Below are 16,100 nucleotides of genomic sequence, written 5' to 3' on the forward strand. Positions count from 1 at the left end.
TTCAGGTAAGTACCTTTTTCTTTTTACACTTTCTGTTCACGATAGCCCCACTATCCATTCACGGGGTTGAGATATGCCTACGAGGTTAGGTTAGGCCCGTTAGGTTAGGTTCCATTAGCACTCATTTCACCCCTAAAAAAGTGCTTCATCATCTAAAAAATTCCTCAGTACGTTCAATTGTGGATATCCGGACAACATCAGTTTTTCTCGATTTACTCCTTCAGGAAATTTTTGCTCGCTTTGGGATTTATGTTGTTGAATTCCTTATAAAATAAGCTTTCCAACGATATATGATATGTATTCCTTAGGAAAAGGACGTAAACTAGAGCGTGACCTTAAATTAAAAAAAAAAAGTTCACACGTCATCTTGAAAAACTTCCCCGTGGTTGCTACACTGACAGGGGGTTACATAATCGAATGCATGGAACATTTGATTCACGTAGTCGACGGTAATGGCGGCACGGGCTATCATACAACGGAGATGCATGAATGACGAAAAATACCTTACTTACAGGCCAAATAAGTTGCACGATTCGAAAAAACAATTTCCCTGGCTTCAGAAAATCCTCAAGAACGCAATTCCGTAAGTACTTTCTCATCTTTTCTCCTGTAAATTTGAAGAAATCCGTCTCCGACTTATACAACTGTTACCGGTTTTTTTGTTGTTTATTTTGCAACATCACCTTCTTTCAATTACGTTTTTACTGCCCATTCTCAATTCGAATGATCATCAGTTCATCCATCACATCTTAAACATCCTTTCTGGGTAAATGTCTGTTATATCGGAGACACATTTCTATCAGATATTTTCAGTTTTAAATGGTTCGTACTTACCAATTGTGTATTGCAGAACATAGTTGAAGGTGCCATTATGCTTTTTACATGAAAATCACTTACATTTTTCACATTACGAGTAATTCTTTTGGGACCTTTCTTCCGTTGCGGAGCATAGAATATTTCGCGCACAGCTGTGGATCATCACGCGTCGTGCTTGTGTTTTGTCGATTTGGAGTGGGCATGCAGTGTTGCAACCTTCTTAACCGAAAAATACCTACTTTCGTGTTCATTATGCCATCACAAACCATTGACGGATAGCTCCAAAAACAATTCACGATAGCCCTAAAAATCATTCACGATAGCCCCAAAAACAATTCACATTAGCCCCACGAACCATTTCCGGCAAGGTTAGGTTAGGTTGAGTTAGGTTAGGTAAGCATAGTTAAAAAAATAAAAATAAAAAAATTCTGGTAAAAAAAAGGCACGTTTGGAAACACTTCTTCCTCTCGCGAGACTGGGAGACTTTCAACACTCGCGCCATCTGCTGGTTCATAATGGAAACAACGGCATAATGTTGTTGCTTCACACAAAAGGCTACTTTTATACATCAAAAGTGCTTATTTTCTGTTGTGCAGCATTCCATAGTGACAAAATACCTCCACGAAGTTTGATAAATGCAACAGAAACTCATTTCCGTAAGTAGTTTCTCCTGTAAATTTGAAGGAAAGTGTCTCCGATATAACAGACATTTACCCCTTTCTGTAGTAAAGAAATAAAATAAATAAATATATTTTTGGACGACTGAAACAGGTATGGTAAAAGGTCCTTTAACCATAACTTGTCTCGAATGTCGTGCTGTAAGTGGCAACTTTCTCGTTTTGAAGCTTGCAGTTTTTCACACTGTGTGTTCTAATCCGCCAGAATTTTTTTTTTATTCATTAAATATGTAATTAAAACTGAAGTTATTAATTATTTCGGATCACATTTATGCATCCTTTTTTTATATTTTTAGGTTTTTTTTTTGGCTATTTTAAGGTCTTCAACTTCCGAGCCCTAACCATGAGTAATTCCCATCAACCTACTCCTCCTCCATCCTTCTTAGGTTTCATGTGATTTACACACAGGATAGTGTTCATGATATAAAGCAATGTTTTGTTGATGGAACTGCAAAGTTAAATGCAAATCCTGTTTGTTTATCGATGTAATGAATGTCCCTATTATCATTATTCCGTCCATCATTTCTACTTCTTATAGAACTGTTATACCCAATTTTTGTATATGTTGAAAAACAAAATACATTGCAACACAAATTAAACGCAATGCAATTATAAACTGATTGAAGAAATACATGCCCTAATGCAGGTATCTAGTATCTCAACATTTCTTACTAGTCAATGTGGGAACATAGGAAAAACGGAGGCAATTTTTTAAAAGTGCGGTACATAAAAAATAAGATATTGTCATAAATGCTACTTGTATTTTCCCTCCACCAGTAATTAGAATTCTCTCGCCTGCAACATTCTGTTTTCCATCGACTTCACTCAAGCACCTATTGTGGCAAATTTATATAACATCATATTTAATAATAAATTATAAATACTACAATTACCAAATGTACGTACGAACCTGGAGGAAGATAACCCAATTGGTCCAATGGGAGGAAGTTTTGATTTTAAAACTGATTTCTGCAAAGCCGACATTTTACCCTACCATAACACCGCTGCCCCTGCTCCCCTCTGTTGGTAACATTCTGAACTTGTTATTGTGTACAGCAACGATTTAGAAGAGATGTACATGGTTGAATAGAGTGGAAAATGTTCGAAATTTCCCGAAGCTCTGAAAATCTCGAGTTCTACACGTCATTTTCACCTTAAGTGATTCTTCTTGCATTTATGGTACAAAAACTAACAATTTCCGACAAGTTCCAGACATTTGCAATGTAGAAAACGACGAGAATTAAGGACTTTTTAAAATGACCATTCGGTATTTCACGACTGCTCGGGATCCCGAAAAGTCGGGAAGTTATTTCCCCAAATCAGGATCGGGACGGGAAAATTTTCTTCCCATCCCTGTCCCGATTTTTCGGGATCCCGCACATCCGTAGGGGTCGAGACCGGGATCGAGAAAAGAATTTCCCGTCCCGATCCCGACCTCGGGAAATGACTTTCCGGTTACAAATCTTAAGAACAGGTTAAGACGAGAGAAATGCAAGTTTATGATTAGTGGGAATGAATGTACAGGTAATTTAGAACGTTATTCTTTAGAAAGCATTTAGCGATATTATTTTAATGCTAACAGAATTTAACCTAACTACGAGAGCATTTAGGTTTATTATTAGAAGAATGCTGAGGGACCTAATCTTAAAACATTTTTGTGAAAGTAATCGCTACAACTTCACAGTATGTGTTACAGACGTAATTGTATACATAGCATGATGAAATCACGATAAAACAAAGACCGAGTCTACTGCCACTTTTTTGAGGTTCCAGCAGAAAAAGAACGTGGCAGCAGACACTGCCATTTTAAAAAGTCGTTAATTCTCGACGTTTTCTGCATTGTAAGTGTCTGGAACTTATATGAAATTGTTAGTTTTTATTCAGAAATGCAAAGCAATCACTTACGGTAAAATGACGTGTAGAATTCGAAATTTTCAAAACTTCGGGAAATTTCGAACATTTCCCGTCAGAAATGCATACAGTAGAGGCAGAGACCAGGCACGTATCCAGAAATTATTTTCGGGGGGGGTGCCTTATAAATGTAACCTTAACAAAAATCATAATTTTCCATCTGTGACTTGGATCTTCAAGATTTAGGAAGAATTGAGACCGAAGGCGCACACACGTCGTTTGCAATGACCCAATCAACAGAAAATTTTCACACCGTAGCGGCACGACAGGTTGCACAAGCCCGTGTTCGATTTTTGAAATCCTCAAGCGACACGTATAGCTCGTAGCTTCGGTGTGAAACCTCCCTCGGTTAGTCAGTCTCATTGTCACCTTGAAACGGCAGCTCGTGTTGACCACAGAAGAAAAATATCTTGTCAATCGGTGGAAATGTCCCATAGTTTTATTCTATCCCCTTTCTCTGTGCTTGTTAATTAAATAGGCAACATCTTACGGTTGGGCATACACAAGAGATGTGCTATGCAGAAATTGTAGCGGAAAATACAAGCTCCACCAGGCATACCGTGCCATTGCTCTCCAGCGACAGCAAAAGATCAAGCGAAGCCAAGGGTGACTCGGTAGCTCACTTGGTAGAACAAAGAATGGCACGGTATATGCCAGAGACCCTGGTTTTCGAGTCATGGTCGAGCTCGCTTTTTCCGCTAAAATTTCCACATATGCAACATCTTCTTGCTTTCTCTTCTCGACATTCATAAAATTTTCGGCCTTCCTGGCTGTCCCTTTGTGGTAGTTAGTTTAGTGTTTGAGTGTTTTTCCAAAACAGTTGACTTAAAAGTCCTTTTTTAACCCACGAAACTCTCGTTCTGCATACACGAAACGTGGTCAGGTCACTAATAAATCGTGACTCAAAACTTAGATTTTCAGTCGATCTGTGCACCTTATTTCTTTTTTAAAAAGAAATTATGCTCCAATGCCCATTACTGCTGAAATATTTACTTTAGAGACCTTCGATCTCTTCGGATCATGACCAGAAAATAGCACTACACGGTGGGCAGTGTCTTCAGCTTTGGACCCGAACTTGTACTATAGCTCTTTTCAGTTCTTACGGCGGGCGCTCTAGAAGCTGGCAGGGGAAGTGGGGAGCGGGGAAGCGACCAATCCAGCACAATAAGAAACGTAGCGGTCAGTAGAACGAGTTTCACGTAGTACTTTTTCCGGCCGCGTCGTGTCTCTTGGCGCCACTGCTGTTGTCTGGTTGGTCTGTTGCGTAATCCCCGCTCCCCACTTCCCCTGCCAGCTTATAGAGCGCCAGCCATAAGAACTGAAAAGGGCTATAGTGGTAGACTTCAGCACTTTCCAGGAAAATGTATCACTAGTCCTCTCCCCCCCTTCCCCCCGAATATCTACATCTTATAAACTTGTTAATGGACACTGTCACACTTACTCCTAAAGTCTTATTGAATTATTCTGTTGTACAGAGCAACTGTGAAATTGAATTCTAGTATTTATATTCATATTATATTCTGGAATGTTCCGCACATAAAATGTTTTGTTAATACTGCCAGTAGTTCGACTCTACCTCCTATTCAAGAACGTTCTCTCTCGAGCTTTTCAGAGAATTAGTAGTGCAACGAATCGCCAGACTCATGGCGCTACCTTCAACAGTGCTTTGTTGTGCAACTTCCAAATGCTGACAAATCTTTTAATAATGCTTAAGTTCGTTGCGACAACACCGAAAGAGCAAGAAAAGTTTACATACAATATTATCAATAATAGGGTTATCTCTCAGACTTCTAGAAAATTCTCCGCCTTTCCTCGATAATTATATCTCTCCGTAAATTATTATCCCAATATTTTATTTCACACACACAAGCCAAAAAAAACTCATTTTATCTAGTGTAAATCGAAACATTTCGGAGAGAGCTCGAGCCCCCCCTCTGGATATGTGCCTGGCAGAGAGTGTGTAGCATAAGCAGTGTAACTTGGATTTGGACGTAACTTCGAGGTTTTAAAAATAATGCTCCTAGCACGTAATTGTTAATAATGTAATAACTTTCTTCGTTTGAAACTTTTGACAAACTTTTTTGGTAGTGTCTGCTGCCACGTTCTTTTTCTGCTGGAACCTCAAAAGAGATGCGCGTGGCAGCAAACTCAGTCTTTGTTTTATCGTGATTTCATCATGGTATGTATGCAATTACGTCTGTAACACATACTGTGAAGTTGTAGCGATTACTTTCACATAAATGTTTTAAGATTAGGTCCCTTAGCATTCTTCTAATAATAAACCTTAATGCTCTCGTAGTTAGGTTAGGTTCCGTTAGCATTAAAATAATATCGCTAAATGCTTTCTAAAGAAAAAGGTTCTAAATTACCTGTACATTCATTCCCACTAATCATAAACTTGCATTTTTCTCGTCTTCATCTGTTCTTAAGATTTGTAACATCCTCTTAGCAGACGAATTACGTGGCAGGAGCAAATTTGACGCTTATTCTTACTGCTGACACGTGCGTGGCAGCATACTCGGCCAACTTTTTTATCGCTCACAATGCGCAGATTATGCGCTAATCCCGTATTGCCAGAGCCATCTGGTAGGTACTTGGTAAAATAGCTGCTGTCAGGAAAGTTGTGGTGAAGATAAAAGTTGTAGAACTTGTGTGCATTTTATTTTGGTAGGAAGGAAAGTGGAATATCAATTAAAAAAAACTGCAGAACACACGTTAATAAAGGTGTGTGAGTAACCTTGTAGTATGTTTTTATTGCGAACGGTATTATAAAAGTTCATAGGAAAGTAAGTATAGGTGTGTTTACATGCGAAACAAACATTTAATTGAATATCTGCACTGCTTTAAGATTGCGATTTCTTTGTATATAAATAACATATGTTGAGAAAGTATCCTTCGTTATTGCAAAATGTATATGTTGACCCAATTTCTAATATTTAATAGATCATTATGTAACATCATTGCACTGCTTTGGATATTTGCGTTTTCCCTAAAAGGAACAATTTAATTGTAACGCCACAATAAAATGCTGCAGCACATTGCAATACTACCCTTTATTTACGACATTAGTACCTGTCATACACAAAAACCTGCATATATATCAAACAATAGCGATTTCGGTGTAATCGTTCCGTATGTTTAATGATTTTCGCTAGTTCTATAGTAATAGGGATTAGAATAATGGAAACTATTGTGGAAGTAAATTTGAAGCTTATAGAAACTAATTAGCACAGAGAAAAGCTGCACTAAGTATTGTTTATCATAGAAATTATGAAAAGTAGCTTACGCGAGCATCAGCATATTTTAAGGTAAATATGCGATAACGCCCTGACACCTTTCACCCATTTATTTCCTTAATTTCACCACTGGTACTTACCTATTTTGCCTTGCGGAACATTCTTTAAGGTGAAGTTATGCCTTTTTCCATAAAATACTGTCAACCTTTCATATTACGATTGATTATTTGTCTTACTTGTTCCGCTCCTGTAATAGACAATATGGCGTGCACTCGTAATGCATCATGACGCGCCAGCTTCTGTTTTGTCGATTTTCAGTGCCCAAGCAGTGTTTCAAACCTTCATGACGGAAAATTACGTACTATTTCGATTTTTTTTTTCATGTTTACCTCCACAAACCATGCATGTTAGCCCCAAAAACCATCCATGGGTAGCCCCACAAACCATTGACGTTAGCCCCAAAAACCATCCACGGCTAGCCTCACAAACCATTCACTCAAGGTTAGGTTAGGTTCCATTAACACTCATTTCACCCCAAAATTCATCGAAAAAAGAAAGCGCGGCGAACATAGTTAAAAATAGAAATTTTCAAAAAGAGAAGGCATGTTTGGAAACACTGCACAGATCACGTGACTTTCAACGCTCTTGCCATCTGCACGCACACAATGGAAACAACGGCATAATGTGGCAGGCAATGCCAATTTCTTACGTAAAAAGTTATTAATTCTCGTTCGGCAGCATTAAACTACGAAGTTTTTACTTTCCGTGAAAGAAAATACATCCAAGAACGTCCAGAATGCTAAAGAAACTCATTTCAGTAAGTACTTTCTCCTGTAAATTTGAAGAAATCCGTCCGGGCGATATCACATATTTACCTATTTTTATTAATAGCTGTCCTTGGTTTACGGTCGTCTCAACAAGAACTACAGGCGAATTTGCACACGACATTGAAAGAGGATTGTGTGATCAGGTGTTGCATGCATTTAGGAGCGTTATTTTAACGTCAAGAGCCCTAAACTTTACCCACCTAACCCAACAACAAGGTGACACCCCTTCACATCTCACACCACGTGATGTAGTAACAAAAACAGTCTGTATCCAAGACTACAATAAATGAATATCTACTAACAAGATAATACATTGGAGTAAGGAATGGAGGAACAATCTCCAGAAAATGTGCAATAAGGAATCATTAAGCTGATGATGAAATATACTGAGATCATAAATGTGAAAGTAAAAGTGGCAAATTGTCTATATAAGCCTGTGAATGAAGGAAAGGGTATTTCAGGGAAAGCCATCAATATTATGTCAATAGAGATGCATATAGTTTACCAGTGGTGTTTTAACTCTGGGTGTGTAAGTAGTGTGTCAACACCCAAAGTTAATTGAAATAAAAAGGAATGAATCTTTCTTTTTATAAATATTAGGATTTGAAAAGTTTTTATTGATTGGATTATTAATGTGGTGACATATGTATAATTCACCAATATCATACATATACATTTTGTGGATTGTTGAGGAATACCTCCGTCTATCCCTTAATGTTAATGTATAACCATAATTTGTATTGTATAATGGCACTAAAATTGCATTATGTATTTAAGTTGTTCCATTTATATTTGAGTACAAGACATTTGATTCAAAGATGTAAACCGTGTAGTGTTATGTTATTACAAAGACAGGTACTTCTTTTCTAGGTGTCGAAAGTTTTGGTAGCAAAGGTGAGAAGAGAATCCCAAAGTTGTGCGTTCCTAGAATGTCAGCGGTGACTGGAAATAAAGTCCAGGAGGACATGAACAACATTCCATTAGCTGATGATGATCCACAAGGTACTCAGATTATTATACACATAGGAAATTACATGAAAAGTGAAACTAAAATGTTATGACTGACTTAACTTGTGATAGACTATATAATGCAGAGCCATAGCTGGAGTGGAAGGGGGGGGGGGGGGTGGTCGCCCTGGGTGCTGATATAAGGAGGCGTCGAACGGCAAGAAGAAAAACATTGAAAATTACTTGTAATAAAGGATGCATGCGATCTCCTCAAAAGTTTTGGCACCCTATTAAAACAATATCATTGCCAGTTTGCAAATATATTGATTTACTCCCTGCCTGCACTTGCATTGCAAGCTCTTCTTTTAAACAAATAAAAGAAAATGAATAAATATCCAATTTTTTTATATATATATATATATATTATTTGTTTGTTAGTGAGGATGTGTTTATATGAGTACTATTATAGTATGGGGGAGACACGTATATTTCACACTTTTTTTATATTGCTAACGTACTATTTTGGAATGCGGAACATTTCTAACTAAGATAATGTCTATTTCTTACATATACGAGTACTTACTGTTAATTGTTATTTCGATTCTGTAACACATTATGGCGGGCGAAAGCATATTGGTTCAGGTTGTGCGAGTGTTTTGTTGATGTATGCAGTGTTGCAACCTCGTTCAGTGGAAAATATCTACTTTCATGCCTGGATTTGAAATTATGCTAATACCTCGCAAACCATTGACGTTAGTCCCAAAAACCATTTTCTGTAAGGTTAGGTAAGCATAGTTAAAAAAGAAATTAAAATAAATTAAAAATACTAGACACATCATGTTCTAGTGAAAACACGACAAGTTTGATACACTGACTATGGGGTTACGTCATCTTAAGACACGGAACATTGTGCTCTCGTGCAGAAAGCAAATGGCGGCAGCAGAAACAGAGTGTCGGACAGAGATTTTCACAGAAAACAACATGTATTCGCATTAAGATGGATCAAAAGTACATTCACGAACTTCTGCAACGCTACAGAAAATGATTTCCGTAAGTACTTTCTCCTGTAAATTTGAAGAAATCCGTCTTCCCTATACTATAATGTTACCTAATGCAGAGCCATAGCTTGGGGGGGGGGGCAGCAGGGCGGTCGCACCGGGTGCTGATGGAAGGAGGCGTCGAACGGCAAGAAGAAAAACAATGAAAATTACTTGTAATAAAGGATGCATGCGATACATGCAGTACAATCTCTAAGTACCCAATTTCTGGATGTCTGTGCAGCCTTAGAGGAATTATGTGACCTATCAAACGAGTCACCCAAAACAGTACACAGTGCCAAATGCTTGCTACACAGCCTTAAGAAGTTTAACTTTGTTGTGTTCTTAGTCTGCTGGGCTGATATCCTTCGAGCTGTTAACAACGTTAACCTACAGCTACTAGAAAAGTCTAGTAGATATAGGTGTTAGTCACTTACAGGGACTTCAAAGCTTTCTGTCTGCCAATCTGGAAACAATTGTGACGAACTCTTTTGAGAAAAGCAAACAGATTTGCGATGATATGAACATTGCAAGTAGAGAACAGCGTCCCAAAAGGAAAACAAAGGTTTTCGATGAAGTTGCAGAATATGAAGATGTAGGCATAAATTAAGAACGAAAAATTAGGAAGATCTCATTTTGTCACAAATAGGCAATCGATTCAAGCTAATGAAAGGAGTTTTGGAGGATTTTTCCTTAATTATTCCAAGCAATATGGCAGTTATGTCAGAAGAAACGTTGAGAAAGGGAGTCTTTGATCTGTCTGGCTTTATTATACCCCGAAGATATCAACAGAAGTGAGTTACTTCATGAGCCTTTGTTCTTTAAACATCATGCGCAAGCATTTTTTAAAGACTTTCACTTGGAATGTTTGTCAGAATTGTCACCACTTGCTGCTCTCTCTCTTTCATTCATAAAATATCATGTATTGAGTTGTACCCAAATTTTGTCACTGCATTGAAACTATTTTTAACTCTACCTTCGTCTATTACATCTTGTGAAAGGAGTTTTAGTAAGCAAAAGCTTATAAACAATTACTTCCGTTCTTCCTTGAGTCAAGAAAAGCTGACTAACCTGGCTATTTTGTCTGTTGAGAAGTACGAGTTCAATTACTTGTGTTCAATGATGTTATTAATAACTTTGCTGCTCAAAAGGCAAGAAGAGTGAAACTAGCTAGTATGTTCGCACAGGAGAATTGTCAAATAATCATGTACTGATTTGTTTGTATTGTTGTTGATTTCAGCTCATCAGTATAACATTTTGCAGTGTAAATAGGTTTTACTTCTTTATAAACATTGCATTAATACTGAATGATTTTAGCTAGTTTGTACAATGACTTTGCAGGGTATTTGGAAGGGTTTCATGTATTTTAAAAAACATTACATCAATGATCTTAGAGATTCTTCGGCTACTTAAGAAATATAGATGCTATTCATATGGTAAGATTTTTTTTTTTTTTTTTTTGCATGGATTAGTTTCATTTCTAGGATTTTTTATCATCGCACACCGAGAGGTCAATAATGATCCTTGATTCAGAAGAATACGTGTATACGTACAAACAACTCGGTAGTTGTAATTGCTACAATTACATACAATTATTAGCATAAATGAAACGTCAATTTGAATGATCGACATTATTTAAGTAAGGCACAACATCAAATACTTGTACCCCTCCCTTAAAAAAAAAAAATGGAGAAGTTCAACAAGGCGAGTGTAGGGGGGTGCTGAAAACATTTGAAAGAATTTTGCTATGCAAGAAGAAAAACTACTACTTGTAAATTTCCTGGTTATTTTTTTGTTACGTGTTTCATGAATCCTGTACAAAGAAATAAAATTCAAATAAAACTGCTTGTAAAGTGTCTGTCTGCTACCTCTGGAATTGCTTGCACATCAGAAGCTTTCTTGTTCTGTACAGTAAAAATCAAAGCGTCTGTGTGATCAATTTCAACAAGGTCACAAGATCCAAAAAACACCATTACGTCCGTAACTAGGGTTTGCCCACACATGGACATAAACGACAGTAGTAGTGAAGTTTAATATCTAGCCTATATAAAATAGATTGATTGTAGAAAGCGAAATATTTTTTTATGTTGTTTTGTTTTTCAGTGATAATCCAGGATGACACGGAAAACACTGAAGTATCTCAGGTTTCAGAAGCTATGATGCATGGAAGAAGCCTAGATTCCATTCCCTCAACCTTTACAAATGGAAGCAGTAGCCCAGGACCTAATAGTAAGTTTTACATTGCATGCAAGTATGCACACACACATATATAAACTAGGGATGGCCAAATCCGGATAAAATTGTGTGCGGATATCGGATAATTTTCTGTCTGGATATTCAGATTAACTGGACAGTTTTATAGTTTATCTATTTTGCAGGCTATCCTCATATTCTTTTATTCATTGTGTTCATATTTCACTGTACAGGTTTTCTATAAATCCTTCATCATATCTGAATTATCCAAATATTCAGATTATCCATTGCATACGAAACGGATATGGGATAATTTGAAATCTGGATATCCATTATCTTCATTTTGTGACCATCGCTAATATAAACATGTGCACTTCTCTTTGTGAGCAGGGGTCGTCATCATAACCATCATTAAGAGCTCCCCACAAGTTGAATGGAACCTCTATGTTACGTTTTCAGATTTTACATTTTACTGCATTATACATTTAATTTTTCCACTTTGAATAAAACAAAATGCTACACCTCGATCCTGGATTTTGCATTAGAATTTTTTTTTTAAAAGTTCTGGCCACAGACTCCTGAAAGAAATGCAATGAAGGTTCTTTTTTTATATTAGTAGGTCATGCCCAACATGACAGAACAGTTAACAAAAATGTTGAATAATGAGCTGCATTGGGATAAAGCAAAGTGTGGAGTATAGCCACTGAATTTTATACACATGCAACAAAATTTCGTCTTAGAGATTAAAAGATTAAACACAGTTATTAAAATATTTACAATTGTGCAGTCTGTGTTGTTCACAGACTTGCCTGTTCCCTCCTCTCGCACACCTTTTGATTTTTCTTCTCAAAGATTCCTAGTGTACTTACATTAGATTGTTTTTCTAGGTCTGGACCCAGACATAAGTCCTGATGAACAGGAAGAGAAGGCTCGTCTTATAGCACAGGTTTTGGAGTTGCAGAATACATTAGATGGTAAAGTACAAAGTTTTTTCTTTGTTATTAATATTAAGTTAATTCCAAATTTATTGTTAGGTGTTTAAACTTTGTCAGTAGTTAATTTTACTAATTCTAGCAGATGTCCCAAGTTTGAACCATCATTAAAGCTTAGGTCATGCCATGAAATAGCAACATGCATGTTTTGTTTTTATGGAAATACGAAATAACACATTGTAATGTTAATTTTTCATGTTTCTGAAAGGTGTGAGGTGCATTTCCATACCCTTTTTTGTCAGGACATGATGATCCTGCAAAATGCAAAATAGACTCTTAAACACGAAATTCAGAGTTTATGTAACAACACAATACTTTCTGATTTTTTAATTATTCTGCAAGTTCTGCAATTCATGAAAAATTTATTAATTCTGCTGTAAATATTGGAGAGGCAAAAATGGATCCCTTTATAAGGAATAAACTTAATACTTTGGTAACTACATAAATGTGCTATTAGGAGGGATATGTTTATTTTGTGTATTAAGTGCAGTTTTTAAATCAAATTTAGGATTATATTCACAATTTTAAAACCAAAATGTCATTTTATATTCTACTTTTGATCTAATTTTTCACCGCTATAACATCAAAATATTATTTTATTTACTGCTTTTGAACCAGAAATTGGGTACTTTTGTACTGAAATATTTCTTTTTTCCTTTACCAAAAATATGTGCATCTAGCCATGAGCCATCATAATATTAAAAAACATTCTCACTTTGGCATGTTGAATTGTTACAGTAGAATATTTCACTGGGCTTCTTCAGGGATTTTAAATCATTAGTACTTACATGTGGAGACAGCAGAGTTAAAAAAATATAAGAAAATGGTATCTGTAGCAGGTTAAAGCATATTGGTTCTATTCTATACGAGGATATATATATATATATATATATATATCCCTTTGGGATGGAGGGTAAATTTGCCAGTGGCCGTGTGCACCTGGAGGGTGTGAGAAGTGATGAGGATGGGGCAGGTCTTGCACCTGGGGCGGTTGCATTTATGGGCAGGGGGGTGTTAGATGTGTGGTGAAGGAGTGTTGTGGACCAGGATGTTTTGGAGGTTGGGGGAGGGGGGGCATTTGAAAACCACCCTGGGTTTGTCGGGAAATATGTTTTTGGTTTCAGGATCACTGTGGAGAATTGGGAGAAGAGAGTGCAGTGTGTGCCTGATTTTGTTGAGGTGGGGATGATATTGGGTGATGAGTGCCAGTGGGTTGGTGGCAGCAGGTTTCTTGGTGGTAGTGGTATGTGAGGCAGCTCGCGATATTTGCTTGGTGACCAGGATGGAGGGATATCCACGGTTAACCAGGGCCTGGTGTAGACCTAGGTTATAATTCTGGCAGGAGGTGGGTGAAGTGTTCAGGCGCTGTCCCCTGAGGGCCAGAGAGAATGGAATGGGGGCCTCTGTGGTCAGCATAATGCTCTGCAAATCCAGAAATAATAGGTTCGAACTCAGGTGGGTCCATTATTACATTTGTCTCATCAATGTGAATAACAGAATAAGGTAGAAAAGTGACATAAAATCACTTAAATAGAAGGTAAAAAGATGGCCATGGATGATTCGTTATGAATTGAAAACTTGATTATTATTTTTCATATTTTTTTAATATTTTTCCTTTTGAAATATGATACTTTCCCATTGCAGATTTGTCTCAGCGTGTAGATAGCGTCAAAGAAGAGAATTTGAAATTGAGATCAGAAAACCAGGTGCTTGGTCAGTACATTGAGAATCTGATGTCGGCATCAAGCGTGTTTCAGTCTACATCACCGAAGACAAAGAAGAAGTAAACAGGGGAACGATGGCGTGAAATCAACCAAAGAAAGTTTTTATTTAATACTAAAACATTTTTTTCTTCCCCTGTGCATGGAAAGTAATATGCTTTTCTGCAAATTATTTTTTTATATGCTGTGATAGAAGGTTATGAAGTCCATGTTTTGCCTATAGTTCTTCTTATAGAATGGGACTGTAATTTTGCATATAGCCTGAAAAGCAAAGCTATATTTATAATTTGTATGATGACAAAATTGAAATGTGTGGTTGTAATGGATATCTTCCATGATTTCATGCTTGCCTTGTGAACATCATAAAAGCTGCATCGCACAGCAGCTTTTAAGATTTGATTTTGATTTTAGTTGAATTGAGTTTACATTACGTTATGCACAGAAAGGCTACTGAGAACTGGACCTACAGTTTAAAGTGAGATCTGAACCATTATATGCCTCCACGAGGTATAGAACCCATGACCCCCTGATTACAAGGTGATAACATTACCATTACACCATCAGGAATGCACAGCAAATTTCTTAAAGGAGATGCATTAGGATGAGACTTTTTAATAGACTAAAAGGATTGAACGAAAATATCGTGAGAACCAAAATGTTCATCAAATTAATTTTCAAATTCTATCACAAATTCTCCATAGAATGTAAACTAGTGGTCTGGATCAATGATTTATTCACCCCTATGAAGTTGTGTATTATGTTCTGTACCAGCAGCAAAATAAATTGTTAGCATTTATTGTTGTACTTTTCATGCTGTATTGTTACAATTAGTTACATAGAAAATTTGTGCAATAATATGGACTTCAAGATTAATCTTTTTCTGCAAGTTATTTAAAAACAATGAAAAATATGCTTCCTTTACCCTACGCAGAGCACCATCAGAATAATATTTCCAAGGATACATTTCGCAAGGGAATGTACTGTATAATTGTATAGGTATTTTAGCATTGTACACAGTTAATGTTATCTTTTCAAATGTGTAAAATAAACATGCAAATTGTAATCACATAAGATTTGAGTTGTACTTATTTTGTTCCTAGTGTCTGTAAATTAATTTGTTTAAATCATAATTAGCTGCCTAACAGTGGCATCTAATTTATTTTACATTGGCAATCAGAAGTCAAGAAATGGCTCCTCCCTGGAAAACCATATCAAGGCAAATATAAAATTCTGTACATATTATATTAACCCGACATGGCCCTTAAGGTTAACATTTATGTCAGTTTAATCAAAGTCAGAACAAATCATGTGAATCCGGTGATAATATCGGAAGCACAAAGTATACCACTGCCCCTCAACCAATCCCCAAATTCTCAAACTCAAGAGATAACTTACCAAACTTTGACACCATCTTATCAGTTCGAAACAAGACTTCAAAATCCAGTCAACCTAGTATCTAATGAAATACTGCAAATTCAAAACCAGAAACCACCTATTCAACCCCCCAACCAACCAAGAACTTTCCAGAACATGATCATGCAGGATACTAAACCAACTACATCAACACCCAACCCACTGGATGGACACCAAAACCAAGACTAGGAACCATGGCAGAATCCTCTAGAAGAATAGGTAACTTACTGTCTTCTGAAAGGCGGGCCACAGAGGATGAGAGCACTCGCTTACCCAGAAATCTCCAAGAGACTCTCTAGAACGGATTCGACTGGGAATTAACCACTAAC

General features: G+C 36.9%; 2 protein-coding genes across 4 annotated transcripts in view; one reads left to right on the forward strand and one right to left on the reverse strand.

Annotated features, from left to right (window-relative positions):
- Window positions 1-2,510, reverse strand: part of LOC145985418 (protein phosphatase methylesterase 1) — a 38,440-nt gene extending 35,930 nt beyond the window's left edge. The window contains exon 1 of the mRNA XM_083119417.1: window positions 2,404-2,510. Coding sequence (XP_082975543.1) covers window positions 2,404-2,477 — 74 coding nt within the window. The 5' untranslated portion in view covers window positions 2,478-2,510. The remainder of the gene's footprint in view (window positions 1-2,403) is intronic.
- Window positions 2,511-5,991: 3,481 nt separating this feature from the next.
- Window positions 5,992-15,429, forward strand: LOC145986007 (short coiled-coil protein homolog). Of its 3 annotated transcripts, none has more exons than XM_083120175.1 (5): window positions 5,992-6,128; window positions 8,338-8,469; window positions 11,556-11,681; window positions 12,533-12,619; window positions 14,282-15,429. In XM_083120175.1, the coding sequence occupies exons 2-5, from the start codon at window positions 8,397-8,399 to the stop codon at window positions 14,422-14,424; spliced, it is 429 nt and encodes a 142-aa protein (XP_082976301.1). In that variant the 5' UTR covers window positions 5,992-6,128; window positions 8,338-8,396; the 3' UTR covers window positions 14,425-15,429. The 3 variants fall into 3 exon arrangements, with proteins under 3 accessions (XP_082976301.1, XP_082976302.1, XP_082976300.1); XM_083120176.1 differs by having other exon boundaries at window positions 6,006-6,200; XM_083120174.1 differs by having other exon boundaries at window positions 6,007-6,190.
- The last annotated feature ends 671 nt before the right edge of the window (window positions 15,430-16,100 follow it).

The sequence above is a fragment of the Lepisma saccharinum genome, chromosome 3 (assembly GCF_977018435.1).
Source record: "Lepisma saccharinum chromosome 3, izLepSacc3.1, whole genome shotgun sequence".
Taxonomy (NCBI): Eukaryota; Metazoa; Arthropoda; class Insecta; order Zygentoma; family Lepismatidae; genus Lepisma; species Lepisma saccharinum.

Bases quoted from the DNA above. Each gene is read 5' to 3' on its own strand.
- LOC145986007 (XM_083120175.1), top strand. From the start codon at position 8,397: ATGTCAGCGGTGACTGGAAATAAAGTCCAGGAGGACATGAACAACATT. The intron at 8,470-11,555 runs GTACTCAGATTA...TTTGTTTTTCAG, and splicing joins AGCTGATGATGATCCACAAG to TGATAATCCAGGATGACACG. The intron at 11,682-12,532 runs GTAAGTTTTACA...TTGTTTTTCTAG, and splicing joins CAGTAGCCCAGGACCTAATA to GTCTGGACCCAGACATAAGT.